Genomic DNA, 3,818 nt, shown 5'->3' with positions numbered 1-3,818 from the left:
GAATCCTCCTCACAATTCTTTTTCATGCGTATTGCTTCTATAAAAAATTAATTTCTCAGGGTCCCAGGCTTAATGGCATATTAAGGCGCATTCAAAAGATGGAAAAGGGAAACAATATGCAAACATCCCAAACCTAGGTTTTCGTTGTTTTCTTTAAACCTTGTGTCCTTGATCTCTACCCAACATAGATGTGACTGGGTAAGCAACAAATTTCTACTATGAGTAAGAAGTAGTGTATCAGCTTAATGATAGAATGATAATACCAGTAAAAGAAGATTTGGAGTTAGAAGAACTAGGTTTGGTTCCATCATTTACAAACCCTATAACCTTGAACAAGTAATTTTACCTGCTGCGTTAGGTTTTTTGTTTGTTTGTTTGGGGAGTTTTACTTGTGGGGTCTTTGTTTGTTTGTTTGTTTGCTATATAACCAATTACCACAAACTTCATGGCTTAAAATAACACCCAAACTATAGAACCCACAGTTCTATGGAATAAAAGTCTATGGGCTTGACTGGGTTTTCTGCTCAATCAAGACCAAAATAAAGGTGCTGGTCGGTCTATGGTATCACACAAATTTCCTTGAACAGAATCTGCTTTCACGTTCATTCAGGTTGTTGACAAAACCATTTGCTAGCGGTTGCAGGTTTGAGGTCCTTGTTTTCTCGCTGGCTGCCAGGAGCCACTCTTGCCACCTAGAGGCAGCAAGCATTCTTGCCTCGATTTTTTTTCTTTTCTTTTCTTTTTTTTTTTTTTTTTTAAGGTTTTTGTGATGATCAGAGACATCGTAGAAAGAGTAGTGATGAATGATAATAGCTGCTTAATGTTGCTGTTTTTAGTAGGTACCGCTCAACTGCCTTACATAGAACTTGTCTAAACCACAGGAAATCAAAGCGGGAAGAAGTTTCTGCAGTCATTTAAAACAGAGCTCCTAATATGGCTAAGCCCACAGGGACCACTGCTGGTGAATCCGAGATCTGCCCCCGCCACTCCTCCCAGCCCTGGGCTGTGGGAAGAGGCACTCTCAGGTGTGGGGGACGCCGGATGGACGGCAGGGGGCGGGGCGGGGACGCATCTGTGCTAGGCTACCCCTGCAAGGCTGGCCTCCCCCTCTGCGTATCGTGCAAGTGGAGTCTCCCAGCCTGCGCCCCCTGGTTCCAGTGCTCTGGGCTCAGGCCAGCAGTCGGAGCATTTCTCGCCGAGCCTCCGAGCGCGCCGGGTGTGCTTGACTGCGCTCCCGTTGCCGCTTCAGGTAAGCAATTAGTGCCGCGTCCGCCGGTACAGCCAGCGTCCCCGGGGCGAGGAGAGGATCTGCCCACTAGTGCACTCGATTATTGTTTCACAGAGCGGTCAGAGCATCTTCTGCCGTTCGCCGGCACTCGGACCCTAGGTGCTGTGGGCGAACCAGCCCGGGTTTTTGCGGGCGAACCAGCGCGGGTTTTTGCGGGCGAACCAGCCCGGGTTTTTGCGGGCGAACCAGCGCGGGTTTTTGCGGGCGAACCAGCCCGGGTTTTGCGGGCGAACCAGCCCGGGTTTTTGCGGGCGAACCAGCCCGGGCTGTTGCGGGCGGGAACGGGTGGGCGCATTGACCACGAAGCCGGTCCCCTCCACGGGTGACACAGAGACAGTTGCTGCGGGAAGCGGGTGTCCATTGGTACGACGAGCCGAGAGCATCCGGGCTCGTGTGGGTTCCCCGGGTGCCCCGCAGCGCCTCCAGGACTCTGCCCCGGATCGCGGCGTCTGCGGCGGCGAACCCTTGCCCGCCGTGATCCAAAGGTGTCAGAGATGCTGACAGTTTTTAGCACCGGAGGGAAGAACACAACAAGGGCACATCCGGGGAGGAGAGGTTTAGTTAAAATCGCTCGGGTATGTGCATGTTAAGGGTTGGCAGGCTGTCCGTTTGAACGCGCTCTCATCCCGCAGTTAGTGCGGGGTAGTGGTTGTGAAAGAAAATGACGGGTGTGGGGCCGCAGGTGCCCAGCGAGCCTCCCAGCCTGCGCCTGCTCTAGGGGGCGCCTGCGGCGGTCAGTGAGCCAGGCTCCACTCAGAGGAGGGTTTCGGGGTGGGGAGCGAGCTGAGAGATCCCGTCCCCCCGGGAAAGCTGTCCGGACGGACGGACGGACGGATGGGCGGACGCCGTGACAACATTCCAGCTTAGACGTTCCATCCCTCACTCTCCCTTTCTTACCCAGACTTCGCCCACGGCTCGTTCAGTGTCAGACAAGTTGCGCACACACGCATCTTCTCGACCATGGGCAACTCCTGCTTCGGCCTCAAGGAAAAGCTGATGCAGCGGCTGCGACCTCTGCCCACCCTGCTGATCATCCGCGCCGTCATGCCCCAGAAGAAGAACAAAGATTTCTGCGTGGTGATCCTGGGCTCTGCGGGCGTCGGCAAGAGCGCTCTGGTGAGGCGATGGGTGCGCGGCAACTTCCGTGAGAAGTACGTGCCGACGATGGAAGACACCTACCACCAGGTGCCGGGCAGCAGCCGCGGCGCGGGCACGATGCACGTCACCGACACGGCCGGCGGTCACCGCTACCCGGGCTTGCAGCGTCTCGCCATTGCCAGGGGCCACGCCTTCGTCCTGGTCTACTCCGTCACCAAGAAACAAACCCTGGAGGAGCTGAAGCCCTTCTACGAGCTGATCCGCGAGATCAAAGGTAGAAACCTGCGTAAGTACCCAGTCGTGCTGGTGGGCAACAAATGCGACGACAGCCGCCGCCGCGAGCTGACCGTGAAGGATGGCGCTGCCTACGCTTTGGAGTGGAATTGCGCCTTCCTGGAGACCTCCGCCAAGACGGATGTCAACGTGCAGGAGCTGTTTCACATGCTGCTGACCCACGCGAAGAAGCCTGCCGCCAGCGTCCAGCCTGCCCAGAAGAAATCCCAGGTGCCCAAGATCGCCGAGAAGCTGCTGGGCAAGTGCATCATCATGTGAGCCCCGGATCTGAGGAGCCCGACCTTCTCCGACAGTGTGCAGAGAACGCAGACCAACGCCAGTGTAACGTGTCGCCTTGTGTATGATTGACTTTGTGCTGTGGTTTGGGTTGTGACAGCTAGACATCAAAAAATGTCCCTTGTAAGTTAATATTTTTTCTTTTTCCCAGGCAAGAGAATTCATATTGTTACAACATTGATATTGGAGGAGGGAAAAAAGGAGAGTAAGTCTTGAAAGACTTCAGAAATTAATGTTTGAAAAGAAAAATGAAATAGCAAAATGAATTGAAAGATGCCACTGCCCTTGTAACTCTATTACCATGTATTATTTTTAAACAAGTCCTGTAAGTGTCCAACCCAACTTTCCATTATGTACTCAATTGTTTAGAAATGTGTTTTTGCAACAAAAGCTTTGCTAGATGACTGTGAGGTAGATATGCTAAACAAGATAAATAAATGAATATTCTTTACCTGAGCATTGAGGGTGGGGGCAAAGAAAATTATGAAAGTGGAACTTGCTTACTGAAGATGTGCCAGTTTCGTAAGTCATTTAAAAGTGTTTGGATATTCTACATAGCAGTTTTTAAAAAGTGTAACAGTTCTGTGACTTAATAAAGCTTTTCCTGCATGCAGTCGGCTGTAATGATTTTTCCCCCCACTGGACAACAACAAAAAATTACTAATGGCATTAAAATTTCAGCCACATTCTGGTAGAGTTTTAGTAAAAATTTTACACATGGACCCCCCTGCCCTCTTGAAATTAGCCAATGTGGGGTGGGGGTGGTGAGGGGGTCACTGCAATGCAGAACTGGTTTGTACCCATAATCTTTTCTGGACCGGCCTCCAGAAGGGACTCCAGGGGTCTCTGAGGACGAGGTTCA

The 3,818-nt window shown here is 51.9% G+C and overlaps 1 protein-coding gene across 1 annotated transcript; it reads left to right on the top strand.

The window, feature by feature from the left end:
* Nucleotides 1-1,185: 1,185 nt before the first annotated feature.
* DIRAS3 (DIRAS family GTPase 3) lies at nt 1,186-3,569 on the top strand. The gene is made up of 2 exons (XM_037145321.2): nt 1,186-1,249; nt 2,190-3,569. The coding sequence occupies exon 2, from the start codon at nt 2,249-2,251 to the stop codon at nt 2,936-2,938; it is 690 nt and encodes a 229-aa protein (XP_037001216.1). The 5' UTR covers nt 1,186-1,249; nt 2,190-2,248; the 3' UTR covers nt 2,939-3,569.
* The last annotated feature ends 249 nt before the right edge of the window (nt 3,570-3,818 follow it).

Source organism: Artibeus jamaicensis, unplaced genomic scaffold (genome assembly GCF_021234435.1).
Source record: "Artibeus jamaicensis isolate MK-2021 breed Jamaican fruit bat unplaced genomic scaffold, CSHL_Jam_final scaffold_1019, whole genome shotgun sequence".
In the NCBI taxonomy this organism is placed as follows: domain Eukaryota; kingdom Metazoa; phylum Chordata; class Mammalia; order Chiroptera; family Phyllostomidae; genus Artibeus; species Artibeus jamaicensis.
The sequence above is the reverse complement of the archived record's forward strand: the minus strand, read 5'-3'. Positions and strand labels throughout refer to the sequence as shown.